This window comes from Eublepharis macularius, chromosome 3, assembly GCF_028583425.1.
Source record: "Eublepharis macularius isolate TG4126 chromosome 3, MPM_Emac_v1.0, whole genome shotgun sequence".
Taxonomy (NCBI): Eukaryota; Metazoa; Chordata; class Lepidosauria; order Squamata; family Eublepharidae; genus Eublepharis; species Eublepharis macularius.
Window position 1 is genome coordinate 111,663,772 of NC_072792.1, and position 26,427 is coordinate 111,690,198.

At 44.5% G+C, this 26,427-nt stretch overlaps 1 protein-coding gene across 1 annotated transcript in view; it reads left to right on the plus strand.

Moving 5' to 3' along the window:
- Positions 1–26,427, plus strand: part of TMPRSS15 (transmembrane serine protease 15) — a 114,730-nt gene that overhangs the window by 77,127 nt on the left and 11,176 nt on the right. Inside the window, exons 15-21 of the mRNA XM_054974419.1 lie at positions 5,788–5,913; positions 7,282–7,422; positions 7,509–7,619; positions 11,073–11,205; positions 11,693–11,788; positions 21,241–21,290; positions 21,949–22,123. Coding sequence (XP_054830394.1) covers positions 5,788–5,913; positions 7,282–7,422; positions 7,509–7,619; positions 11,073–11,205; positions 11,693–11,788; positions 21,241–21,290; positions 21,949–22,123 — 832 coding nt within the window. The remainder of the gene's footprint in view (positions 1–5,787; positions 5,914–7,281; positions 7,423–7,508; positions 7,620–11,072; positions 11,206–11,692; positions 11,789–21,240; positions 21,291–21,948; positions 22,124–26,427) is intronic.

The following is a 26,427-nucleotide window of genomic DNA, read 5'->3' on the forward strand; positions in this document are numbered from 1 at the left end:
ATGACAGCCAGTGGGATCCTATGTGAGTATCCCACTGGCAGGTCTAACCAGGAATGACAGCACCAGCCATTTTAAAATTGTCTGGCTTCTTGGTTTTTATGGGGCTTTTCCCCCCAGAAAGCAGAGGGGAGGGGAGACTGAGAAGTAGTGAGTAACCAATGAGATGTGGCATTGGAAGGGCTCTAGTTGTATGGCCAATGATAGGAATCCTTTGATAGACGAGCCTTTTTCAACTTCCTGCCAAGGATTTAAAAGCAGTCCTGGCTCAGAGCAGACTTCATTTTAGAGTGAGATTTCTGGAGAGTGTGCTGTTGAGTGCTCTTAGTTTCTAGCTGCCCTGGGAGTTGGCCTTTTGGATTGCTGTCTTTTCTGTGTCTTTTGGACTGTTCTGCTTGCCTGGAGGACCTCCTGAGGAACTGCCGCCTGGTTTGAGAAGTCATCTTTTCTTGCTTTGAGGGGAAGGGCTGCTGGCCAGGGGTTGGGTTAGACAGAGTTAGGGAAAGGGGCAAGCTTTTTCTTCCAGTTTAAACTTCCTTTAAAAACTTTATTTAATTGTTTTGCTGTTGTAGTGGGGTGATTTTGCTTGTTTCGTAATATTTGTTGCTCCTGTTCTGGGGGTAGGGCTGCCAGGCCCCCTCAATCTCCCGGATGGGGGACAGGGACCTGGCACTTACCTTTTGGGAGAGGGGGGTGCGTGCACTCAGAGTGTGCGCGCCCCCACAGGTGTGATGACATCACTTCGGGGTGACATTATTGCGCAGCCGGGCACTGCAGAATGTGCCTGAAACAAGCTGTTCTGCCACAGATTTGGCCCGGTTTTGAGGCGCTGTGGAGTTCAGGAATCCTCCTGCGCTCCACAGCACCTCAAAACGGGCCTGATCCATGGCAGAACTAGCCTGTTTTGGGTGCTGCGGAGCGCAGGAGCGTTCTTGAACTCCACAGCACCTCAAAAATGAGCCCGATCCATGGCAGAACAGGCACGTTTTGGGTGCTGTGGAGTGCAGGATGCAGATGCTGAAAATGGGCCCAATTTGCCGTGGATTGGACCCATTTTGAGCGCTGCGGAGCGCAGAAGTGCTGCGGAGTGCAGGAGTGCTCCTGTGCTCCTCAGCGGCCCCGATCCAGGCCAAAACGGGCCCCATGCCAGCGGCTGTGGTGCACGGGAGCACGCTGCGTGGTGGGGGAGCGCGCAAGGAAGGTGTGTGCCCCCCCGCAGCTCAGTTAAGTGGGGGCGGGATGTGGGGAGCGGGGATGGGAGATCCCCCACCCACACCGGGGATCTGGGATCCCTATCTGGGGGGCAGACTGTTTTTTGCTTGTTGGTGTTTGGCGTAATTAAATCATATTTAAAGAGTTATGTTGTTATTTATTTTAAGAGTTGCTGTTGAGGGTGGGGGGGCAGATTGTTTTTTTCTTGTTGGTGTGGTTTAATATTTTAAAAGTTGTTATATATTTTAAGAGTTACTATTGTTATTCTGCTGTTATTCTACTGTTATTGAGTCTAGTGGACTTCCTTGGGAGAGGGCTCTTATAACAACTTACTGTATGTGTTCCTGCTTGCCATTGTCAGGAAACTGGCAGTGCTTCTGCCAGGTTGATGTTCTACTGCTGTGTGGTTGATGTGTTGGTGCTTGTTTGCTACCCTAGTCGGAAGTAAGAGGCAGACACAGGCTTGGGTACTAAGGGCTACTTTATTAAAGCAACAACATAACATTCAACAGCAGCAACAAGGGGCTAACTAGTGGTAGAGGTCAAGCCAGTGGTCGCCATGGGACTTCCTCCTTGTACCTGTCGGGGCGAGACCCACTGTTTTCTTGTGTTACCACATTGGCCTAGCCTTAACCAAGCCTGTGCTCCTGACAGTGTTGTTCTCAGCTTCGCTGACACACTCAAACCCACTCAATGTGTTATGGTGCATATCCAAGAGGGAGGGAATTCCCCTTGCCCAAAGGAAATAACAGAGAGAAGATTAGGGCACCTTGTTCAAGGGCCCATATAATTGGACCCCGTGGTCCAATCTTCTTGAAACTTGGGAGTTCTATAATGAACAGGAAGTTTCCCTGTGATTGAGAGTTTGCAAAAAAAAAAAAAAAACCTCCAGCCCCCCAGAAAGGTTCCCCCATATGGAATAATGGAGCCAAATATATTTGATTCCCAACTAAATCCAAGTTCTAAATACCATACCAGTGTTTTGGGCCTAAATATCAGGAATACCAAATATGTATGATATTCTGAATAACCAAATTCAAATAATATTAATTGGGGGGCACCCCTCATCTGAAGGTCAGTTGTAATTCCAGGAGATATCCAGGCCCCACCTGGAGACTGGCAACCATCACTCTTTTATGCTTTGTGCATGCACAGAGAAAAAAATCTTTACTTGAGATGCTTAGGTGATACACTGGGGGATAACAGTTCAGTCAGCCATCCTCATTTTTTTTGTCATACAGATATTCTTTCAACTTGCAGTTCATATCTGTAGAGAAAAAGGACAGGCAACTTTATATACTGCAATCCTAAACAAAGTTAACCCCTTCAGTGGTTTCAGGTCATAGTTTTGATGGATTTAGAAAAGTGTAACTCTACTTAGCATTGCACTGTTAATTATCTAAATTAACAATCATACTAGACATGAATGGGAGAGCCTTGTAGTTACAGCCTGGAATCAGTCCATTTGGCATTATTAGCTTAGCATTATTTGTTGATGCACTTCATTGTGGTTTTAAATTAGATCCTACCATATCCATTGCCTTCCTTTAAATATGACTTGGGAGAGTTTTGCAAATCTATTATAATTTCCTATTTATTATAATAAAATATAATGCTATCATATATTATTTGAGTACAGCACTTGCTTTTTTGGGCTGTCAAATACCTCTCTGTGGATTTGCCCTGTAAACATTAATTTAATTGCCTGAAAACAACATTTTCTCCCATCTGTTGAAATGGGGCAGGCCGATCGGAGTAATATGTGAAACTAGCATTCTAATTAGATTGGGAGAAGTGGTACAGCCAGAAAGGGAATAAAAATTAACTAAATAATCAAAACAAATAGTATTAACAAGGAAGAACCCACAAGAAAATTGTGGGAATGGCTATCCCATTTCCTCCACCTTTGCTTCCTCCCTTCTCCCCTTACCTCTTCTATCACTTCTCGTCTTTCTCTCTCTCATTCTCCCTCCCCCAATGCCTACTGTCATACACACTCTGTCACCCACTCTTTCTCCAATCCCCAACATCTATTATCACTCTCCCTCTCTCCTTTTTTGTCCCGCAATGCCTGTCAGTCTTTGCTAACTTAGCCAGAATAAGAGACAGACACAAGCTTGGAGAAAAATGGCCGTTTATTAATATAACAATAACATAACTGTACTATAACTATGACAAGGGCCAACTATGCGGTACAGGTCAAGTCACGGTGTCAGCCCCTGACCTCTGCCTTGACCTGTCTAGGTGAGCCCCAAAGCCCCAGGTGTAGGCCATCCCTAGAATGGCTGCAACCTGGCCAGCCAGGCTAATGGATCCCCCCATCAAGCTCCTAATGCCCCAGCCATGCAGCATGAGGGAAGAACTTGTTCCTGGGGATCCCCGCAGGTGTCTGCCTGTGCTGTGGTAGCCGTCACAAGCATACCGCACTGATGGCAGACACTGTTCCCCCACGTATGGGGGAAATGCCACTGGGTGCTCACCGGCCCGCTCCCTTTTCCCCGAGAATCTCCTGCCCGGGGAACCTAAACGGCACCACCCAGGCCAAAACCTTCAACCTCTGCCAGCAGTGCAAGGTAGACAAAATCCAAAAGAGAATACACTCACAGGAGCATACAAATTATAAATTTATGTCAATTAATCAAGTGCAATTGCTACATATTACTCATAAAGAGTGACCTTATTCATTTTAGTCCATTAGAATCAGGATGAAAAAGTTCAAAAAGTTCATTAAGTGTTGTTCCCTTGTAGTTTCTTCTGTATCAAATTAAAGCAACAGTGTCCCAAACGAAATTTTTCCTTTTCCTCTTCTCCGGAAAGGTTCCCAGTATATTACGCCGCGGTAGTATTCCAAATGATGGTTAATGCCCAATCTGACTGCCGGCTGTATAAGCTCAGATTTCGTTCATTTGCTTCCTCAGGGGCATTATATACCGCTGTAATACATACATATATTCATACATAACCATTGTATTATCAATACAGCAAATTAAAAAATAAACTCCTCATCATTTTACCCATACAGACCTGTTGCTTTCTTGTATTTTCTGAATTTCCCTTGGAGAGGGAGGACACCGGTGGCTGCATGTGGATTCGCGCAGCCTCCCTATTGTCCATCGGTATCTCTTATGCAAATTCTTTAGAATCCTTTAGAATCAACCATTTCATTTAAAGGGACCGTTTCTAATTCTCAAGTAAAACCCTTGTTACAACAATTGTGGATTCATTTATCAGAAAACCCTTTACAAAAAACAATTTAAAGAAAGTTCATTATTCAAGCCTGAAGGTTTAACTGTTTGTAATTCATGAATCCAAAAAGCCTCCCTCCGTAAAAGAACAGTTTGATCTGTTACCTCAAGGACCGCAACTTTAAAACATCTCTCATCGTGAGTTCTTTCCACAAAATGCTGAACTAGAGGTGCTTCCTCTAGTTCAGCATTTTGTGGAAAGAAACTACAAGGGAACAACAGAAGAAACTACAAGGGAAACAGAAGAAACTACAAGGGAACAACACTTAATGAACTTTTTGAACTTTTTCATCCTGATTCTAATGGACTAAAATGAATAAGGTCACTCTTTATGAGTAATATGTAGCAATTGCACTTGATTAATTGACTTATAAATTTATAATTTGTATGCTCCTGTGAGTGTATTCTCTTTTGGATTTTGTCTATTTGGTACAGGAACAGCCATTTTTGTTTAATAGCAGTGCAAGGTAGGCAAAAAAAAACCCCATACCAACAGCCAATATGGTAACAAGGGCAAAAAATTCCTACCTGGTTCTGGGAACAGCAGCCGGCTAATCCTGCACTATGACAGGGTGAGGTGGGTGGGCCGAGCAAACACAGCGACGGGTGGCCGGAAAAGCGGAGCAGCCTACTAAGGCATTGGCTCCGCCCCTGGCCAACTACCTGTATGCCCGGGAAGGGAGTCTGTCTCTCTCCCAGGCAAGTTAGCAAAGAATGCCCCCCGACTTATGCAGCATTGCTGCTGCTGGGTGTGCCAAATTCTCTCATTGTCTGTCCCCCAGCCCCTTCTGTTAATGTCTCTTTCCCCCTCACCAGAAGCCTCTTGCCATATATACATTCTCTTACTTTTTCTCTTTGTTTCCCCATCCCTCATCCCATCAGTCTCTCTCTCTCTCTCTCTCTCTCTCTCTCTCTCTCTCTCTCTCTGCCAATACAGACAATACAGACTTTGACAGACCAATGGTTTGATTCAGAATAAGACAACTTCGTGTGTGCATGTGGCATCTATTGGGTAGAATGGGTGGTCTACTGGCTGCAGGAGGCGCAGCTGTTAATGTTCTGGCAGGAGGGCAGATAATTTTGTCCCTTCTTCCATCATCTGAGCTGGCAATTAAGGTGGACATTCTGCAGGGGAATCCAAAAGGCAAGAAAGAGAGCACTGATTTTGTTTATCCATTCACAGATTGGAAAAGAATACTGTTGCATGTGGCTGCCACTTTGAATAAACAGCTGCTCCCATTTCATTATGTGCAGATGCTGACAAATAAGCAATCTGGATGTACCTATAAAGCAAAGGGAGTGTTTTCTTTCATTCTTGAACGTTATTTTCTAGGTGTGTGGTATTTAAATGCTGAAAGGGAGAGAAATATACAACTTCATTTCCAGTATTTTGATCTGGAGAATATTGATGATGTTGTAGAAATCAGAGATAGTGGAGGAGCGGATTCTTTATTTTTGGGCAAGTATGACTTACCAGTTCTTTTGCTAAATCATATAAAATATAAAATGGGCACCATTGTGCAATAGTTCTTTTTCACTGAAAAAGAAAACAGACGCTGAAATACAAAAGCCTTTAATATGCTCCACAGTAATAATCTCCGTTGGCTGAGAATCAGGACATAGTATTGTTACTGTATTCTTCTTAGATTTTACAATAAACTTCACATACAACAAGCATTTTCAACAACAATAGCATTGACTACATAAGTGAAAATCGAACAGGGCAGAAGAATTTCTAGATATCACTCTAGAAATTGTTCAGCGGAACTGAACTCCTACAGGTATAACTGAAAGTTCCTGGTTGATTTATATGGATTTCTGAGTGGTCCTTCTGGATTCCAAAATGATTTGAACCCCCATGATATTCCAGCAACTGTGAAGCTTTTGATATTTAATGTGTGTAATAATATCACAGCACAACATTGCTATGTGATGTCACATAGACCTTCATACACATGTGGTAAATCCTAGAAGTAAGGCCACACCTTTTTGGAACCTGCTAGATCAATTTATGGAACATAAATCCAGGGGAATTGTAGCCAGGAAGAATCCATAAAATATATTCAGATTTCAGCAGTGTAAGAATCCAACAATTCTGCTGTTTTTAAAATTTTTGCAAATTTTTATTTATATACCATAGTACCATTTATATACCATATTATATAATAACAACAACAACAATAATAATAATAGCATTCGATTTATATACCGCCCTTCAGGACAACTTAATGCCCACTCAGAGCGGTTTACAAAGTGTTATTATTACCCCACAACAATCACCCTGTGAGGTGGGTGGGGCTGAGAGAGCTCCAGAGAACTGTGACTTGCCCAAGGTCACCCAGCTGGTTTTGTGGAGGAGTGGGGAATCAAACCCAGCTCTCCAGATTAGAGTCCTGTGCTCTTAACCACTACACCAAACTGGCTCTCATTTATTGAAATGTCTTTGAAATTGAGGATACTGTCTCACACTATGTAATCCACCTTGAGTCTCTGAGAAAAGTGGACTATAAATAATCTAAATAAATGAATAAATAAAAAATGTGCAGATTAAACACACATAGCTCTGGAGACCATTGATGGAAATAGGGGATATAATAAATATTTTTATTAAATGAAAATAGGGTTATTTCTCATACATAAATGTCTAAATGGGGAGGAATTTTTTTGTAGACTGATCTTGGAATACCAGTAGATTAGGATTGGGAGGCGGGGGATGGGTTGTATTCTATCAAAAGCTTTTTGCAATTGCAAAAAAAATGCATCATCAACTTTCAAAACAACAAAAATGACCTATGTCTGGAATATATTCCTTTCCACATATGAGCAGCTGTATATACAGGAAAATCTCCAGTGCCAGATATATTCTCGACAACTCACCAGATGACTGTGCTCTTTATTACTGACAAGGCTGGAAGTAAGAATGGATTTGTAGCCAATTTCACAACTGGCTACCATCTAGGTGTGGCAAGTGAGTTCAACATGCTTTAAAAAAAACATTCATTGAGAATAACTCATCCTTGTTAGTCCTTATGAACCATCATTTTTATTTTACAGATCCCTGTTCACCCAAATATTATCAGTGTGGAAGTGGGGAATGCATACCATTGATCTATCTTTGTGACCAATCCCAGCACTGTAAAGATAATTCTGATGAAACAGACTGTGGTAAATACTTTCATCTTAAATCGGGAACAAGATATCCATTTCTTCTATATAACACATCATCAAAGAGGATAATAGTTCTGCCTTCCTTTCTCAGCTGAAGACCATGCTTATGGATTTCTTTCACCTAATTGTGAGAAGATGAAAAAAAGTTAACCATGGGCCAATATTTTTTTCAGCCTACTTGATTATGGTATCAAGATCCTGACCTATATTTAAAATATATCCCTCTTTTTCCTGGGAGTGTAACTGAACATCTGCATCCCACAAAATAGAAAGGAAATACAAAATTAATTGAGCAATCTTTTCTCTACCTTATTCCTGTATACACAGATCATTTGTTGGCCAGTATCCATTTTATTACATTATACAAGTTTAAAATCTAATAGGCCACTTACCACAAAGCAGTACAAAGGATCTAGCAGCCAAACATGGAACAACACAATGGCAAAATCCTTTGCAAGGTTACTTTGTCTCACAATGGCTTTGTTTGTCCACTTCTGTAAGTTATTATGGTAGTTATCCTGGCCTCTTAGACTAGGGCCCTAAATTAATGTTGATAGACCTGGCTGATAACAGTGAAACAATTAGGTAAATGAAGCGTCTAGACTAGAGATGGGCATGAACCAGAAAAAAATGAACCATGCAGTTTGTGGTTCGTCATGTTTCATGAACCATGAACCATGAACTTTCACATACTTGCCCTGGTTTGCAAACTGGTTCATTCGGTTCTTGAAAACGTCATTTCCAGGCCAGCAAATCACCACTTCTGGTTCAGCAGAAGGTCACTTCCGGTTCAGTAGAAGGTCACTCCTGGGTCAGCAGAAGGTCTGCAGAAAGCCCAACCTCCGTTGACTAGGAAACTGATTGATTGGCACCAGGCTGTTGGCAGTGACGAACCAAAAACTGAACCAAACGAATCACCCTAAAGTTCATGGCGGTTCGTCAGAAATGGGCTTTGATGAACTGCTGGTTCACGAACCACAGACTGGCCTTGTTCGTGACAAACTTTTGTTCATATTTTGGTTCATGCCTATCCCTAATCTAGACCAAAGTATCAATATATAAATAACAATACTTAAAACAGACTAAATATGTAATATGAAGAACCAAGCTTTCTTTTATTCGTTGCAGTGGAAAAATAGATCTGGTTTTCTTTAGAATGTTTGTGAATCATGCTTAGAACTATCTTCTTTGTATGTATTTTCCAGGAAATAAGTTTAGGATCAAACATAAGATTGATAAAAGTGTTTGACAGAGCATAAAACAGTTATGGGGAGCAGCATTTCAACTGTTTCACAGCACATACGTGGATTACTTTGACAACAGTGACAGCTGTTGTCATAATACCATCTGTGGAGATAGTTACTTCCAAAATTAAATGTTCCATACATAACTTTGTTTCACATAAAACAAATATAATGGTCTCTGTACAATTATTTATAGGCAGAACTGATGTTAAAGTGATGTTGAGGACTGGTAAAAAATGAAATTACTATTACAGACCAAGAGCTGTCTGACATGATTATTTCTGTGGGTGGATATTTAGATTTTGAGACATATTTTCTTAGTTTATGCTAGATAAATCAAAACTGTTACTGCTGAAACTCTTAGACATCTGTTGGTGGGTGTCTTGGACTTCATGATTAGCAGTATATATCTTCAGAGGCAAAATATAGCTCCTCATATAACTTAATTTACTGCATTTTTGTGAAGAAAAGCAAACATTTTCTGTTCTGCTTTTTTTTTAGAATAAAGGAAAATTACAGGCTACCCCCCCTACCCATTCCCAAAATAGGACAGCACATTGTTATTTTTAAAAAACAACACATGAATGTTTTGCCATAATTTCCCAAAGCGTTTAAAATATAAATAAGGTACATTATTTATATATATTTGTTTGAATCTGAACATGTGAACTGTGCAGCAGTTAAGCACAAACAGTAGAATGAGTCATTCTGCACAAATGTCACAGCTGGTGTAGTTGCGAATGCCTTCCACTTTGGTCATGATCTGTGTGCACTGTAGCTTTTGTCCTGGGTCTTCACATGGATTGTTTTTATTTTATTAAAAGTTCCAAGTAGCCACATTAGTCCCAAGAAACATCTCAAAGCAAAATCCAAGTAATACCCTTTATTAAAAAATAAAAACCACACAAAATAGTACATGAGCTTTAGAGTTGTCTTATCAGGCTAGATTTTTTTAAGGATGAGAGAAAAAAGCTTGTTATAGGTTGTGATCTTGACTTGAGACCATTTGTTTGATCTTGTGTGGAGAGTCTTTCATGCAGATTTAGGGCCAAGCTAAATGAGATGGTATGGCTGCCAAGCACCCAGTGTAGGCAGGGTATTCCGCACCCAAAGCTACTTTTGCTTACCAATGTGCCAAGTGGTGGTGGAGGGAAAATAAAAAACCTGGCTGCATCACAAGTGTGACAATGCCACTTCCTGGTGTCCTTGGAAGTGATGTCCTCCTGCTCTGATGCCACCCCCTACCATGTCCCTGCTCCCAAGTCTCCCCCTGGTTACGAGACTTGCCCTCTTTTAAAATGATTTAAAAATGTCATGAGGGCTTGATCTTGATAGAGTTCATAGTACACACAGTGAGCTGAGGAGTTCTCTCTCAACACCTTTTCAAGTGTTAAAACAGCAGTGAGGAGATAGCCATTTCAACACTTTAAAAAGTGCAGGGGTGATGAGAGCACCTTGGCTGGCTGTGCTGTGTGTTCAACCAGGAACAGGCCCTCATAGCATTTTTAAGCCTCTTTAAAATGGCAACTGCATCCCCATAGCAGACATGAGGACACCATCACATTTGGCCCTTAGAAAGTACTGGTCACAGGGCAGAGTTGGTTTCAGGCATCCTTTACCTTGAAGGAAGGGAGAACAGTAACAGCCTCACATTAATTAATCAACTATCTTTCTAACACATTGAAGTCAATGTACTTAAAATGTCAAACTCTGATTAGGATGGCAGTGTGTACTACACAAGGGGTAAATATCTCTTATGTAGTATGGTAAGTATGTGTTAGAGAAGTTCTATGAGGGAAGGATTTTATGCAGATTCCAATCAGTTCAGGAGCAATCATGGAGCACTGGAAACTTTTTATATTGTTGTATGGATAACTGTAGTCATAAAAATATGCCTGGTTCTAGAATGGCTTCAGATAATTTGAACAAGTGTATGGGAGGAAGAGTACAAATAATTTATTTGCACAGTCTTGGAGAGCATATATGATAAGCTTCATAATTTGTTTTTATGTGCATCATGTGCCATTTTTAATTTTTATGACTACTGGACTAAAAATCTGGAAGTGGTCAAGACCTCTGTGATGATTTGTTACTGCTGAAGTTTTAATTTTTCTTAATTGATGTAAGCTGCTTTATGTCCCATTGATCAGGAGAAAAGCAGGATATAAACATTTAAAACAAACATTTCTATTTATTTTGTCAATAGTGCGCTTGCTTAATGGTTCTCTCAGCATTAATGGGCTGGTTCAATTCAAGGTTGAAAATAAATGGTATACAGCTTGTGCAGGCTATTCGACTGAACAATTAGCAAGCAGTATCTGCCACTGGTTGGGACTAGGGTAAGTAATGTGGTTTAGTGAATTTTCATTTCCTTGTTTGTAGAGCTCAGTTGTAAGCTCTAAAGCAATTGTGAGCTTTAAAGCAATATAGAACACTGGGTTTAGCCAACTTTACAATAGGCAGTATGCTTATCATGATGGTCCTATTTCTTTTAATTGGCATATTCTTCAATGATATATTTAAAAGGTCAACTTATGTTAAGTAAAGAGAGTCTTTTACAAAGGAAAAGTGCCATGAAGTATCATTTCCCCTCTTTCTTTCATTGGTTAATAATTATTACTGTAATAAACATCCATCGATAGACTGTTTATTACCATCCTACCCATAACCTTAGGTAAAAATCTTATAAACAATAGATACCATTTATTGTGCAAGGCCTACAGCACTTCTCAGAATTACATAGGCCCAGATAATGTGTGTAAATTAATTGGTTTCTCTAGTTTATTTTTAATTGAAAATTATTCCAGACATTATTTTCCCTCTTAGAACTATGAATACATCATCTCCTTTACTATTTGATGGAAATGGCCCTTTTGTAAACGTTACAAAGGCAATCAACAACAGCTGGATACTAACACCAACGTAAGTTATCAGAGCATATTTCATGAGTTACACTTAATGTATATTTATTGCTCGCTTTAAATTCAGTTTGACTGTTAAACTTTCTCATATTAACTATGAAATGATCCATAAATATCATACAAACAAAAACCAGAATAACAGATATCATTCTAGAGCCAAAAAAACCCTTTCTTTTCCATCCTATTGCTGTGAATTGGCTGTCTATAGGGAGGGATGCATCAAAGATTATCAGCTATTTGCTAACTTTACAGCTGCTTCCATTCCACATAATCAATTGCCAAAAACAAAAGGAAATTGTAGACCTGCATTTTCTATTTTTATTGATTTTGTAATTTCTTTATGCAACTTTGCTTTTGTTAGCTGCCTTGAGCACACTGATGGAAAAGCAGATATAAATTTCATAAATAAATAAAATCCAGAGCTCTACATATTAAAAATGAACATTTAGTAGTGAAAGGTAAAGGTAAAGATAGTCCCCTCTGCAAGCACCGAGACATTATTGACCCATGGGGGGACGTCATATCATGATGTTTTCTTGACAGACTTTTTTACGGGGGGGGGGGGGGTTGCCATTGCCTTCCCCAATCATTTACACTTTACCCCCAGGAACCTGGGTACTCATTTTACTAACCTCGGACGGATGGAAGGCTGAGTCAACCTTGAGCCTGAACCTGAACCCAACTTCCGCCAGGATTGAACTTAGGTCATGAGCAGAGGTTGGGCTGTAGTACTGCAGCTTACCACTCTGCACCATGGGACTCTTAAAACAACACATAAAACATCAGAGATGTTGTATATAGTGGTACAGATTGACTTTTCTCCTGTCGCAAAGTACTCTTGGGTCATTCTTAAATATGTACATGGCTCTAATTATGTAGAAACATGTATGTGTATACTAGATAGACCCAGCAGAATTTTTCACTGATATGACAGCACAATTTTTAATGAGATTTCAGTACTGTAATTCTCATTATCCTTTTTAGTAACAATTATCTTTAGTGCGGATTATGAAAATGCTATTACTAATTCCAGGGTTTTTTTTCAGCTGGAATGCGGTGGAATGGAGTTCCGGAACCGCTTGAAAATGGTCACATGGCTAGTGGCCCCACCCCCTGATCTCCAGACAGAGGGGAATTTAGATTGCCCTCTGTGCCACAGCGCGGAGGGCAATCTAAACTCCCCTCTGTCTGGAGATCAGGGGGCGGGGCCACCAGCCATGTGACTATTTTCTCCGAGGGCAACCCACTGAGTTCCAGCATCTCTTTTTCCAGAAAAAAAGCCCTGACTAATCCTATAAATTAATAAAGTATGATAAATTGTAAAGAAATCATTTTGATTTCTTTTGTGTAATTATATAGTAGCTTTCTGTCCACTTTTGGCACAAGAACAGCCTCAAAGGTTCAGGAGCATTACAGGCAAAGAAAATATTCTTCAAGCTGCTGAATCATAGAAATGCTTGAGTAATTTTGATACATGTCTTCTGCTGTTCTGGAATCTGTCTTCTTTTTATTTTGTCAAATATTTCTAAAGCTGCTGAGTCAGGCTGAGATAAGTTTGACAGAACAGAGCTAAATAACTCAAAATTATTTTTTTCTCACTACCATGCTAATTTTTTTAAAAAACATCTTTGGTCATACTGATCTCTAGTGGCAAGAGACTGTGTAAACATGTAAGAAAGCAGTTTAATTTTCTGTTGAGCATTCTGGAATGCAAATTCTTATCTTCCCCAAAGAAAATTTTATTAGGGAAGTGAAGTGCTGATTTTTTCCCCTCAAGGTTGGTTTAAGTAATATTTAGCTCATCAACACCTATAAGACTAACAAAATTTGTGGTAGGGTATGAAATTTTGTGACTCACAGCTCACTTCTTCTTCTGTGACACACAAAAGCTCAAAATTCAGGGTAAAAGATATGTTACATAAGCATTTCCTAAATATATTGCAACCCCAGCCAGAATGAAGAGACAGACACAGGTTTGGAACTAAAGGGCCATTTATTAACATGACCATGAAACATAAACCATGGCAAGGGCTAACTAAGCAGTATAGATCAAGCCACAGGGTCAACCCCAGACTTCCACCTTGACCTGCCTGGGCGAGCTCCAAAGCCCTGGGTGTAGTCCATCTCTAGAATGGCTGCAACCCAGCCAGCCAGGCCATGGATCCCCCCATCAAGTACCTAACACCCCAGCCATACAGCGTGAGGGAAGGTCTTGTCCCTGGGGATCCCAGCAGGCATCTGCCTGTGCTATGGTAGCCGCCACAAGCATACCACACTGATGGCAGACCCTGTTCCCCATCCATGGGGAAGCACCACTGGGTGCTTACCGGCCCGCACCCTATTCCCAAAAGTCTCCTGCCACTGCAAGGGTCAAGCCTCTTCTTACACCCTCATGCCCCACATATGGCTTAAAGCCAACCGAAGCCCTTGCCATAGGTCATCCAGAAATATGTCATTGCCCTCAGGTGACAGGTGTACACCGTTGCCTCAGTAGAGGTGGGCAAATTCAGCCCTAATTCTAGGATGTGGTAAATAAACGCCCAAGCCATCCCCCAAGGACTTCTTAATGACATGATTAGCCTTATGCCGGGACCCTTCAATTGCCCTAGGATCTAAGGCTTCCTGCCAAATCCATCTTTGTAGCATCTCTGACCAATATATAAGCATGCCTGGCCATCGGCTGCTTATAACCCAGAGGTCTTCAGCTACCTGCATTGACAGGGCCTTACCCTGCATTAGCCCCACGTCATTACCACCGAGATGGATGACTGCAATATGTGGGGGAGGACTCTTCCTTCCCTGAAACAAGAGTGGCAGTAGGCCCAGCCACCTAAGGCCATGCCGTCCCTGCCACTCCACAGTGGCCACAGCACTCAAACCTAGCTGGGATCCAACCGGCATTCTCCTGGCTTGACAGGCTGCCCAGAACACCATGCTGTGGCCACAAATCAGGATCCTCTTCTTCCCTTGGCCCAACATGGCACCTAAGGAAAGAGCAATTAGTATGACCGTTTAAAACTGAGGCAAGGGGTGGATATAGCTCCAAAAAGCCCCTGACCGCCACCTGCTCACTTGCTGTATTGCCTGTTGAGGGTACCCCATAGCTGCTGCTGTAGAGGCAGCCCCAATCCTAAAAGAATGGGTGCCAAATCTGACCCCCGACAAACCAATTCTCTTAAGAGCACTCTCAGTCACCACCCAAAACTGATACTTAGTTAAGGGGGTCTCATCTTCATGGTGGAACAAGACACCCTGGCCTTCCCCACAAAGTTCCACATACTGCCTGAGGGCAAAGCTCCTGCTCCCCACAGGGGCCTAAAAGAAAAGTACTACCCCACTGCCACTGGTCCGTCTTGGGCTGCCGAATACAAATGGAGACCTTATCCCCAACAAATTTAATATCTTGGGCTGACAAGTCCTGGCCAGAAGTGTCCGTACGAGATAGGGACACCAACTCACTGACCCGCAGGTCCCCAAAGAATGCTGTTAAGGAAGCAGCACGAAAGAGCTTCCCTTCATACACAGAGAAGCACACCTCCCCCCAGACAGCTCCCAACCCCTTCAAGACTGATGGGGAGATAGGCTGCCTGGAGTCCCCAGGTGTCCTAACTTCCCTAGACCCGCCCTCTAACATTTTACAAATCCTGAAAACTCCCATGAATTCAGGTAAGCCTCGTGCCTTACTTTCAAAGGCTAAAGCAGCCAGCTGTCCCCGAATGGACTTTACAGAAAGACCCCTCCCACGCTGCATGGCACAAAAGTGCATCAGGTGTTCAGGCGGGATGGGCCAAAACTGCTTGAGCCTGGTCATTGCCCTAAAGTCATAGAACTGCCCTACCGCATGGTCGTAGGCTCTGCGCGTGCTGGGGGCAATGGACAATTGGATCGCTCTGTTTGCTTCCGCTGTCCAAGATGCCAAAGTTCTTAGGGCATCCTTGCTGGTTGCCTGTCGGCCCAAGAGGCAAGCTGCCAGAATCATTCCCTCTGTTGGTGAGACAAAGTGTCTGCCATGCCATTATTAAGTCCTGGAATGTGTCTGGCCCTAAATAAAATGTTTAATTGTAAACATTTCAAGGTGAAGGCCCTTACAAGCCTCATTACCCTGGGGGATTTAGAAGCCAAAGTGTTGACCACGTGCACAACTGCCAAGTTGTCACACCAAAAGTGGACTGTTTGGTTAGCTAACTGCAGTCCCCAAAGCCAAACTGCCATTAACAAGGGAAAGAACTCCAAAAACGTAAGGTCTTTGGACAATGCCTGAGCTACCCAGTCTGCTGGCCATCGGTCGGCACACCAATGGCCCCGAAAAAATACTCCAAAGCTCGTGGACCCAGAGGTGTCAGAGGTGACTTGGAGCTTGTCTTCTAAGAGCAAATCATCCCTCCAAAAAGACATCCTATTAAAGGAATCTAAGGATTCCTACCAAACCAGTAAGTCTTCCCGCATACCTTTATTCATTCGTAACCGATGATGGGGCAACCGCAAGGTCCCCATAGCATCGCACAGCCACCTGAGGAAAGCTCTCCCCAGAGCAATCACCTTACAGGCAAAATTTAAATGGCCAAATAATTGCTGCAACTCTAGAAGAGTTACCTTGTCTCTACCCAAACAGTCATCCAACCGTGCCCTGAGATCTACCACTTTCTCAAAGGGCAACCTCAAAGTCTGTTGGACTGTGTCTAATTTTATACCCAGAAACGTTAGGACAACAGACGGTCCCTCAGTTTTTTCATGAGCTAAAGGAACTTCCAGTTCCTCAGCCAGTTCCATGAACCCAGCTATTAGCCTGGCATACTGCCCAGTGCCAGCTGGCCCTGCTATCCTAAAGTCATTTAAATAATGCACGGTATCAGAGCAAACACAGTGGCATCGCAACTCCCATTCCAGAAAGGAACTGAAGCGCTCAAATGCCGAACAAGATATGGAACACCCCATCGGAACGACCCTGTCCATATAAAACTTGCCCTCAAATGAAAAATCGAGGAGGTCAAAGTCTTCTGGGTGAACAGGGAGAAGGCGAAAGGCAGACTTAATATCGCACTTTGCCATCTCAGCTCCCACCCCACACCAGCGCACAACCCTGACCGCTTGGTCAAAAGAAGTGTAGTGCACTGAACAGAGCTCATCGGGAATGCTGTCATTCACTGGTCCCCCTTTGGGAAAAGACAAGTGGTGGATAAAGCGAAATTCTCCAGGCGCCTTTTTTGGCACCACCCCCAGAGGAGAAACCCTCAAGGAAGGGACAGGAGGGGCATCAAATGGCCACAAGACCCTGACCTCAGCACATTCCTTTGAATTTTTTTTGCTGGGAACCCTGAAAAGGGATCCTACTGTCCGGGGTCTGGGTCCCAGCCCCCAGACTTGGTAGGAGGGAGCAGTGGGAGACAACCGGGAGGCAGTGGCCCTACCACCCCAGCCAGCAACCAGGTCCAGAAACTGCACACTCCGGGGGGAAGAGGCGAAAGGCCCAAGCCTCAGAGGGCTGGGGGGAGCAGGGGGAGACCAGCCAGTCCCACCCTCCAGGGGGAAGAGAGGGGGCTAAGCAGGACAGAGGCAAAGGGCCAAGGCAGGGGGAACAGGGACCCAGCAACAGCCCAGACAGAGCCCTTACCTGCCAAGGACGAGAAGCAGCCACTACAGCCCAGAGCCACACCCTGGCTAGAGGACAGCAGCCTGGCTCAGGAGGTGCTAGGAGCCAAGCCCCTCCAGGTGGGGATGCCACAGGCATTCTGGGGGAGGAGATGGGTAGCCCTGCCCAGCATCAATGAGCAGGCAGCCCAGAAGCTGGACAGGGCAGCTCCTCGCAAGCAAGGCCAGGCATGCTCAGCAGCACAGAAGCCAGCTGGGGCAGCTCCTCGTGAGCAAGGCCAAGGAGACCTCAGCTGGGGATGGCTCACATTCAACCCCACCCTGCCAGCAAGGCAAGGAAGCCAAGAAGGGATTAGTGGTAGGAGGGAAACACCTGAGGGAAGGCACAGCTGGGCCAAGTCAGGAGAGGGGACAAGCCTAGAAGGAGGGCGGGCGGGGAAAGGAAACCCTATATAAGGTGGCTAGGAAGAGCTCTGAGGTGGTGGGTGTGAGTAAGGAGTGATGGTGTGGAGTGAGAGCAGAGCAGTGCAAGAGTGGAGGCTTGGAGGAGAGTTCTGGGAGAAGGAGATGAAGGAGGATGCAGAGGGTAAGCAGGCCAGGTTGAGTAGGCCAGCGAGTGGACTGAGAGGGAGTTTGGGTGATGTATACCGCCCCTCCTTCCACAGAGCAGGGTCCTGCAGTATCCCTGGTGCCCCTCTGATGCCAGGGCCAGCCCAGCTGGGGCCCCGCCCAGCGGCGGCAGCGACAAGCCCTGACACCTACACCCCAACTTGAAACCATTAAGTAAATAATCTGTGTCCAGGTGCCAAGGGTAAGCTTGAAGCAAATGCTCAAATACCCTCAGCTTTACTGGACTGGGCCCCTTTACCAGACCCTTGCTGGCTGCCTCCACCCACAAAGTGTCTTCCACCTTGCTTTCCTTTGGGGCAAGCTGCATATGGGTGGGCTCCAGCACAAGCCTATACTTATATGCTTTTCTGTTGCAAACCCCTTTGGACATAAAGTCCCAACAGAGCAGCCAGAATTGAACCTGCTGCCCCGCAGAGGTGTGGGAACCTGACCTGTGAGACAGCCTGAATATCAGATGACCACTGTCTGTTCTGTCTCTCAAGTTAGATTTTGCAGGGGCCATAACCTGTCCCCACAGTTGCATGAGAATCTGATCCCAAGGGAGGCTCAGATTCAAGGCAGCATGCATGCGAAACTCCTCATCATACCGCAGCCAAGCCACCCCCTCAAAATCGGTGTAGCTCCTATAGATGATGTTCATGTACTGGAAAAGAGGGAGAGCCCTCCAGGGCTGTGCCCTAGCCAATAGATCCTCATAGACCAGGAACCCAGACAACCAATGTGACCACATCCTGTCAATCCAACTACGGCGAATCTTCTCCTTATCCCTATCATCTAGATCATCTTTATCCTTCTTCTCCAGCTCCCTGAAAAGAAGGGTAAAGACATCGACATACTCACCTTTTATAATCTTGTCCTGGGTAGCCTGTGCTAGGTGATCACCCAAAGGCAACACCGTGTCCCCAGGGGCAATGCCCTATACGGAACCATGCCATACCCAGGGGATCCATAAGGGACTGGATCCAGCTGAGGGCCATAACCATAAGGCCACCCAACCGTGGAAAGAGGGTAGGCCTGGCTATCCCCACTGCTGGCACCCCCTGTAGCTGGTAAAACTTGCACCTGTTGCTGGCTCAAGGACCCACTGGCATAACCAGGCCAAACTGGCAATCCCGCTGCGGGCCAACCCTGCATGGGAGATGAATATGAAGACAAAGAAATTGGATCACCTGTGGTAGCAGGTTGTCCTCAATGGCCCCATGGCCAGTTACTGGCCTGCTGAGGCAGAGGAAATTTACCCTCAGATACTGGCAGTTCCACTTCTATGGCAACTTGCCCGCTGTCCGCCGGCCACTCTTGCTCGACTTCCATCACACCATCAATTGATATCAGGGATTCCTAGCCACCACCTCTGTCACCCGCCACCTCTCGATGTTCCCTCAAGAGCAGAAAGACGAGAGAAAAAATCTTTGTAGAATTCTGCTCTAGAGACTTTTTTGGGAGCTCAGTGCACTCAAACGGGTGCCACAACTGGTGCTGCACCACTCCTAGCCTTCTTGAGTGCTGCAATATGATCCAGAAGCTCCTGCCTGCTTGGACCACTGTCATCCTCATCCGAGGAAGAAATGGCTGGTGGAGGCTTCCTAGGCGTAGGCCTCTTAACAGGCTGCTTCCCCTTAGATGGGCCACCCCCTTTTTTGGGCAGCATGACCCCTAGCAGGCTCCAATGTAGCAAATGCTAATGTCAGTTGATGCGTGGGACTGGTTCACAGCCTAACCACTTAACCAAAATTAACACCAACCCTGCTAGGTAGCACCATGCCCAGCAAAAACAGACAAATTGCCAAAGGAACAGTAGCAATCAGCCACCACTAGATGGCGCTGAGCACAGCCCTGGAGAAGACCCAAAGGCACTGCACAAAATGGCTGAAGCTGCAGGCAACCACACAATGGCCACCAAGCACAAGCAAGGTAGCTGTCTCCTAAACACCCACCCATTTGAGGGTTAACAACCAAAATAGCCACCAGGCCCCCAAACAATGCACTTATAGGTTACCAGGGACACCAGTCCTACCCTAAAGTATGAGTATATTCAGCAGCAGGGGGGAGAAGGATACTCTACCCCCCAGCCCCAGGCCACCCCAGGCTGCAGTACAAGCCCCACAAACCCCCAAAGACCCAGTGTAAAAAAGGGTGGGACTGCAAGGGAGGGAAACCAGGCAGGAGCCTTAACAAAATTGATGACCCCCATTCCGTGCCACGGGAGCACCTGCAGCTGGCAAACCGGCCTGCTACAGCCACAGGGCTGAAAGCCAGCAGCAATAGCAGTGGACAAGCTCCCGCTGAAAAACGCCGCCGCCACTGCCACCACAATGCTGCCGCCTCTGGGAAAAGTCCCTCTGAGCGCTCAGCAGTTGACCATGCTGTTGCTGTGGAGCCTGGCCCCGATGCAGCCTGCACTTCGCCACTTGGAAAGAAGAGGAGGGAAAAAACACTCCTGCTTCGTCCGAGCACACGAAGCCACTGAAGTCGGGGAAAGCAGAGCCTCCTGCAAAAGGATGCCCAGGAAAGGAACCTGTCTCCTTTCCTCCGGGCAGGGCTGCAAACGACGGCTCCCAGCTTAAGCAGCTATGCTGCTGCTGGCAAGCTGAATAGGCTTGGATTCTATGCCTGTCTTCTGTTTGTACAGTAATTTTTTCCATGTTTTGCAAGCAGTTTGCCACCACAGAGCACATTGCTCTTGTGATCTAATGCTAGGAACTCCCATTCAGAACAAGATTCAAAAAGCACTTTATGCCACCTTGGCAACGGATGAGGAGCTGAGGAGGCTCATCCAAGCTATTGCATTTCAGACCATACTTAACTTGTCAAAAAAGTAGAACCTTCTTTCAAGATGCTAAAGTGGAACAAAAGTCAGATTGATGTTTTCTTTAATTGTCTCAATCCCATCATCTCTTTGTGTTGATCTCCTTTTCATGTTTTCATTGTGTAGTCTTGTATATTATAGGTATATTACATTTTAGGTGACAATGTTTAGCAAACTTTCCAAACATGTAGCATCAGCAAATCTGCCAGTGAGAGACAAAACAACAAAGAGATCAGTGGTTTAGCTATTTTTCCAGGTGCCAGCATATAAGACCCCAATAACCTTGCCAGTCTGCCAAAGGGATATATAGGTAGCCCTTCACAACAAGTATTAAAACAAAGTTTAGGAAAGCCCTGTTTTGAATAAACTGTCTTACAATCTTAAATGACCTGCAAACACCTGAAATGCAATTACTGTTGTCATTCTAGGAAACAGTGTCTTGATAATTTGGTGATTCACCTGCAATGTAATGAAAAACGTAAGTATATGCAAAAGGAAAAATGTGTAAAGTTCAGCTCGGACAGGCCAACACTGTATTTTTCTCTGCTCACACAATATACTGCTATATTTTTCATGTTAAATGTGAATAAAATAGATAAAACGAAAGCTAGAAGTCTTATTCCTAGGTCTGAGTCCAGAAGGCAGCCCACATAAAACATTGTTTGCATGGTTCGGAGGGATGCTCAGTCTCATGATTCATGGAACCTCTAGGAGAACAAAGCTCCACTGTTGTAAGGCAGTTGCCAAATATGTCTTTCTTTGCTGTCTATATAGATGATAAACTCAAAAAGGGTACTCTTGAAATCATAATTAACTACAGAAGAATTTTAGCGATATTGAGCCTGAGACATTACAAGGCAGTATATAAGTTTTTTTAAATTAAATTAATGGATTTTAAATTACTTGTACCAATCTATTTTAGATATACATGTGACTTGAAAGATGATAATAATTGTCATAATAACATAAAAGGAAGAAAAGCTCCATGTATTATTTATTTGTAGGTTTGATATGAAACTCAAATACCTAATTTCTCTTATTTTTGGAAGGTCATCATAACCTAGCTCTAGATCCTGTGCCTTTCTTACAAAATGATGTGTTTTGAATTTGGTATTTTTTTTTCTTTTCACCCATAGCATGTGGGAAAAGACTGATTATTCAGAAAAGTGGTATGAAGATTGTTGGTGGTACCAATACTCAAGAAGGTGCTTGGCCTTGGGTGGTATCATTACATTTTAATTCCAGACCAGTTTGTGGAGCCTCACTTGTCAGCAATGAATGGCTGGTCTCAGCTGCACACTGCGTATATGGGTAACTTTAATTATTTACTTAATTCTGCATGTAAATGCTATGTACCTGTTCTGTCTTCACAAATTGTAGTTTAAGTAACTTGTTAGGCTTATCTTCCCTTTAATACACAGCCATAAGCTAAAGTAGCATCAGAAGTGACCAGTCATTCTTCAAGCAAAGAAATGTAGCTTTCTGCCACTCCTCCAGTGCTATAGTAGTTACTGTCTTGTGTGTGTGTGCGTGTGTGCGTGTGTGCACAATTGCAGTGAGTGACTAATTGTCAGTATAAGAGACATTCCAAGGTGGTTTGCTGTTGCCTGCCTGTGTGGCAACCTTGTTTTTTCTTGGTGGTCTCCCATCTAAAAACTGCTTAGTTTCTGAGATTGAATGAAATCAGGCTAGTGGATCATCCAGGTCAGGACTAGGGATGGGTGCGAACTGAAATACGAACCAAAATTAAGCACGAACCAGGCTGGTTTGTGGTTTGCGAACCAACAGTTCATCAGAACTCATTTCTGATTAACTGCCACAAACTTTAGGCTGGTTCATTTGCTTCATTTTTTGGTTTGTCACTGCAGACAGCCTGGTGCCAATCAATCAGTTTCCTAGGCAACAGGGGGTGGACTTCCTGCAGACCTTCTACTGACCCGGAAGTGAACTTCTGCTGACACGGAAGTTATGATTTTCTGACCTGGATGTGACATTTTCACAAACCAAACAAACTGGTTCGTGAACCAGAGGCAGGTTTGTGGAAGTTCATGGTTCATGAAATTTTGATGAACCATGAACCACATGGTTTAATTTTTTTCCAGTTCGTTCCCATCTCTAGTCAGGACTAATAAGTTTCTTATCCTTCCCTTTAAAGCTATCAAAGCAGCATCTCTCCTCTTTGTCTTTCAAGCAAGAGGAGTACATGTATGCATCCTTTTGCTCTGGATGGGACAACGACAGCACCAGCACCTTCTCCTGTCTTCCTCTCCTCCTCCTACATGTGTTCACAGACATGCCCTTGCTTTAGACTGGAAAGAAGGGTGCTGTTGACTGATTATCCATGCATAAAAGCTGCTATTTTCCTCTTTCAGGGAAAACAAAGAACTTTGTTTTCCCCCTGCAAGGCAAACTATAATTTGGGTGATTCTGGTCTGTTTTGGGAAAACAACAGAGGGGAGTTTCCTCACCTGCCAAAAAATTGGCTGTACCCACCAATCTGCCATTTTGTGATTCACTCTATCCATCTAGGTACTATTTTGGGATTGGTGGTTCCCTAGGCACAAATTAAGTAGAATGCCAAAACACAGAGTCTGCCCTTCTCTGGTTTACTCAATGTCATTTGTTGCCTTGGGACCCTGAGTTAGGTGGGGAAAAGGCAAAGAAATATTTTAAATAAATAAATCCAGACTATATATGTTTGCTATCCAGACAACTTTTAACACCTTAAACTCAGCAATCTGGGTCCTCTGGAATTAAATGCTATAACGTTGCATTCAGTGAAAATGTTAACTATGGAAGAACAACAGGCTCATTATGATTTACATATTAGATGCATGTTGAGTTTCTGGGAAATAAGCTTTTATCAGCACTAATGAAAATGCACCATAATCATTCAAACTCTATTCTTGATTCTGATGCTGTCAGACACCTTCAGTGGCTGTACAGTAAATGATTCATTATTTCGTATGGGTGGTTGGGTAGTATTTCTTCTACTTAACAGATGCAGGAAATCCAAAACATTCAGATATAGAAATGTACTGTTTTCTGATGATTTCCCCAAACATATTTTATAATGGGATTGCCATTAATCCTCCATAGCCCTCCCCACCTAGATTCATTAATATGTGGGTTTTCCAATAATTAGTCTATTATATCAATATATCAAATTCTCAGCATGGCAATATCTGTGGATACTTATATCCAGATATTGGAGCCATGAACCGACAATATGGATCATTCTATAAACCTGGAAAAAAAACCAGATTTGCAGAAAAATCTGAAACAGCAACTGGCTGCCATCCAAGTTGAATGACTCAGCCAGGTCTAGCTGCTTGCTACTGTTGTGAAAGACTGCCAGGAGGAGGATATAGTGTGGGGAGGGCGATACAGTGGAAAGTGAAGTGAACCCTGCAGGTTCCTCTCTATGCAACTGTGCCCGGCCCAGCAGTGTGACTGGACTTTTCCCAAGGAGAGTCTGCTAGGAGAACGGAGGGAAAGCTGAAGCTAAGGGGGTTGGTTTGTAGGTATAAAGGAGTAAAAGAAGCAGGAAAGAGGGTGAGGATATGATGGCTTTCAGGGAAAGGAAAGAAGAAATAGTGAGGAGGGGGAAATGAGATGCCCCTGCAAGTTCTTGCAGGCCCCAAGCTTGTCAATATATCTGATTCCCAACATGGCTAAATCTGTGGAAACTTAAATCCAGATACTGAACCTATGAAAAAAGACAGATCTTTCTACAAGCCTGATAAAAAAGAGCAAAATATGAAATGTTTCCAAGTGCGTGCATACACATGCACACACAGTAGGAGGTTTACCACTACCCATAACAGAAGCAGTGCCTGTAGCACTGCCAATTGATGCCTTGGGTTCTGTCAGTAAAAGGAGCAAGGCCTTGAGGAAAGATTCATCAGATCGAGGCCTGGCAGCAACTGTCAGGAGACTTGCTACCACCTGACTTGTATAACCCACCCAGGCCAGCTACTTGATCATGTTTAACAACAGCCACTTCACAAAAATCTACTGGTGTAGATTTTCCTCTTCCTCAGAAGAGGAAACCATTGGTGCAGGCTGCTTGGCTGGGGCCTGCTTAGCAGGCTGCTTGCCCTTGCCTGGGCCACCACCCTTTTTAGGTGCCATGATGCAGTTAACAGCCCACTTACTCACTTACTTAACAATAAGGGGGGGCAATGAACCCACCGGGTGTACCAGTGAAAATTACACCGGGCCAAAAAGGCCACTGAAGCCCACAGGTCTGTGCTCCCAAATGGGACCAATTAACCCCCAAAATGGCCGCCAATAACACACCTAAAATGGCCGTCAATGAAGCTCCAAAATGGCGGCCGCTACTTTGGTGCGCAATACCTGCCCCTAGGGCCAAGCACAAAGGCCTAAAGTGGGCAAAACAGCTCCCACTGATACCAGAGGAGGCTAAAGGGGGTTTTTAATCTGCCCCCCTTTAAGAAGCAGGGGGCGCAACCTAAGCCACCCGTTCCCTGGCTAGGCATGTGGGGGGGGTGAATAACTGTCGCCGCCTGCCTATACTCTGCCAACCCCCCCGGGGCCCAACAACTCATGCCACCCAGGGAGAGCGCAGTCGAGCGGCTCTGCAGATAATGAGCCACTCTCCGCAGCAGAAGCGCCGCCGCCGCCATCGAGCTGCCGCCACCACAGGCCGCTGCCGCCACAAGCCCAAGTCTCCAGCGAGTCCCCACTGCTGAGCGCCGCCGAAGCCGGCCCAAGCCTGCATGAAGAGCACAGCCGAGCAGCCCCGCCGCCGAGGAGCACTCCCTCTGCGGTAGAGGTGCTGCCGCCGCCTCCGAGCCGCTGCCGCCGCAAACTGCGCCCGCCGCGAGCATGAGCCTCTGGGAAGCCCCACTGCTAAGCGCCGCCGCCGCAGGCCTGAGCCTCAAGCCCTCACTGCTGCCTCAATGCTCGGGTGCACCAGAGACATGTCTGTCCTTCTCAAGCGTTGAAACCCACTGAAGGTGGGTGAGCGGAGCCACCCAGAAAGGCTGCTGGCTCCACCCACCCAGCAGAGACCTGGATGCCCAGGAATCTGCTCTGCTCTTCCTCCTTCCGAGGAAGCAATGCACGACCCCCTCCGAGCAGCAAGCTGCGTGGAGGTAAGGTCGTATTTATTGGGAGCAGTATATACACAATTATAGTTAAGATTCCCTGCTCCAGTTCATGTTGTAAGGCACTACCAAATGAGTGAGGGTAAAACTGAACAAAAGGGAGATCAAAGATCTCTGTATCAATTTAAATACTAAATTATAGCTGTGCTCCACCCTGATTCAGATTGGGGCCATATGGGAAAGGAAGAGGGCTTTAATTCTTCTGCCCCATATGGTTGTGCTAATAACACCCCCTCCCTCACAATCTGTACCATTCTTGGCCCTTTAAAGTTAAAAGACAAAACATCTTCATTTTGGATAGTTTGGCCACAAGAACCAACATTGCTGGGGAAAGGGTGGAATGTAATACACACTTTGACCCTTTTCGCACTTACGGTTTAAACCGCCATTTATGAGCATTCGCCCCGATTGCAGTGGCTTCGGCATTGCACCTGTTCATTTCACACTGTCCACTGCAATTTCGATTTGGTGTCTGTGCTTCAT